Source organism: Chiloscyllium plagiosum, chromosome 33 (genome assembly GCF_004010195.1).
Source record: "Chiloscyllium plagiosum isolate BGI_BamShark_2017 chromosome 33, ASM401019v2, whole genome shotgun sequence".
Taxonomy (NCBI): domain Eukaryota; kingdom Metazoa; phylum Chordata; class Chondrichthyes; order Orectolobiformes; family Hemiscylliidae; genus Chiloscyllium; species Chiloscyllium plagiosum.
In genome coordinates this window covers 41,051,411-41,053,287 of record NC_057742.1, presented here as the reverse complement: position 1 = coordinate 41,053,287, position 1,877 = coordinate 41,051,411, and the positions used below count along the sequence as shown (strand labels likewise).

Genomic DNA, 1,877 nt, shown 5'->3' with positions numbered 1-1,877 from the left:
ACGGGGAGAGGGGGCGGTGTCACGGGGAGAGGGGGTGGTGTCACGGGGAGAGGGGGTGGTGTCACGGGGAGAGGGACAGTATCACAGGGAGAGGGGGCAGTGCCACAGGGAGAGGGGGCAGTGTCACGGGAGAGGGGCAGTGTCACGGGGGGAGAGGGGCAGTGTCACTCTTTGGGGCGAGGGAGGGGTAGTTGATGTGGTACCCCCTGTCCCACCAGACTATCAGCTCCTCACGGACCTGTATCTCTCTGCAGTCCCATCCTGACTCCTTTCCGATCTGGTGTTACTGGGATATAACCTGTTAATGTGGCTCATGCTTTCACCTCGTCCCTGATTGTGCAGCCTATCCCTTGGCTGCAATGGAATCACTTGCCTAAGGCTTTGATTCTGGATGTGATCCCTATTCCCACCCCTGTCCCTGTGACAGTATCTTGCTGCTACATATCCCTTGTTCAAATTATTTCTTGCTGTATCAGTGTCTCTCCCTTCCCCATTTTAACTTGTTTTTCTGTTTGTACCCACAGGTTATCGCCACATCCACCTGTTGTCCAAAGACTCTGCCTCTCTGTCACCAGCCACTCTCTTTGTCCGGATCAGGATTAAGAGTTTATAGTGTGGAGCGAGCAACCCTCTCACAGTCCGCCTGTGTGGCATGAACTCTTACTGTGACCCACTCTGCCCCTCCTTGCCCAGTGCCAACCACAGCGAGTCCAGGGGGTAACAGTACATGAATGAAGAGACTCCTTATCCCACACAACTGCATTTTAAACAGCACGATATAGATATAACTCACTGAAACTGCTCAGAAACCAGCTTTACTCTCGATCATTTCTAACCTGGCAAAGGGCTGACCTCAAACTATTAATCAAATCATAGATCATGTGCAATCGAGACCCTGCCAGAACATTGGCGGAATCCTAACCTCTTTCAAAACACAAGCTCAAAAGGCTTTTAATGTGGACTCATGAATTAGTACCAGCACGTATCTGAGACAGTTCCTCCACAGTCTAAAACCAGGAACACTGAGTATGCAGAGCAGACAATTCTAATCTTGCAGCTTAATTAAATTCTAACCTCATGTACTTGCATCATGCAACCATTTGTGTTTTATCAGTGTGTGTAAATATATATATAAAGGCAGTTGTTTACTTTACAGTGTAGTCTGCAGTTGTTCTGTGAAAACTCCCACATTCATCATGACTTCAACCTACAGCCCCCAGCAATAAACCTCAATAAGGAGGGATAATGGTTTGACAGCTGCACAAATCATTTCAAAAGGCAATGTTTATGCACTCAGGAGCCCATTTTCTGTCCTTATACACAGCTTTCTACTTCAGCCTTTCACAGCAACACGAGTTTTTACTTAAATAAAGATGGAGGGAGGAGGCACCAAAGTGCTGGGTTCATAACATCCAGCAATGCCATTGTGACCAACACCAGACAGTATTCCACACGAGGACCAGGGTGTTCCGCTTGGAAAAGTCCCTGCAGAATATTGACAAAGGAGGAGAGTTTGTGTCTGGTGGTGGCATCCAACTGGAGGTGGCAGAAATAGCAGCTGTGATCCTTTGGATGTGGATGCTAGTCAGGCAGGAAATATGGACAAGGAGGTTTCTGGGAGGGGAGGGAAGGGCTGAGGGCTGGAGTGTGGGTGTTGGGTCAGACAAGGCTGAGAGTCCTGTCAACCACAGGAACAGAAAATCCTTGGTGAAGGAAAAAAGGGAGAATATGTCTGCACCCCCTCCCCCACCCGTGGAAGGTGGGATCATCAGGTAACGACAGGAAAACTGGGAGAACGGAATGGAGTTTTTACAGGAAACAAAGTGTGAGAATGGATAGTTGAAGTATCTCTGTTTTTTTATAACTTTTTTCTAAAT

At 48.0% G+C, this 1,877-nt stretch overlaps 1 protein-coding gene across 1 annotated transcript in view; it reads left to right on the top strand.

Moving 5' to 3' along the window:
• The window catches only part of LOC122540038 (1-phosphatidylinositol 4,5-bisphosphate phosphodiesterase delta-3-like), a 166,300-nt gene extending 165,147 nt beyond the window's left edge, over nucleotides 1-1,153 (top strand). The window contains exon 15 of the mRNA XM_043675361.1: nucleotides 525-1,153. Within this exon, the coding sequence (XP_043531296.1) occupies nucleotides 525-613 (89 nt within the window). The 3' untranslated portion in view covers nucleotides 614-1,153. The remainder of the gene's footprint in view (nucleotides 1-524) is intronic.
• The last annotated feature ends 724 nt before the right edge of the window (nucleotides 1,154-1,877 follow it).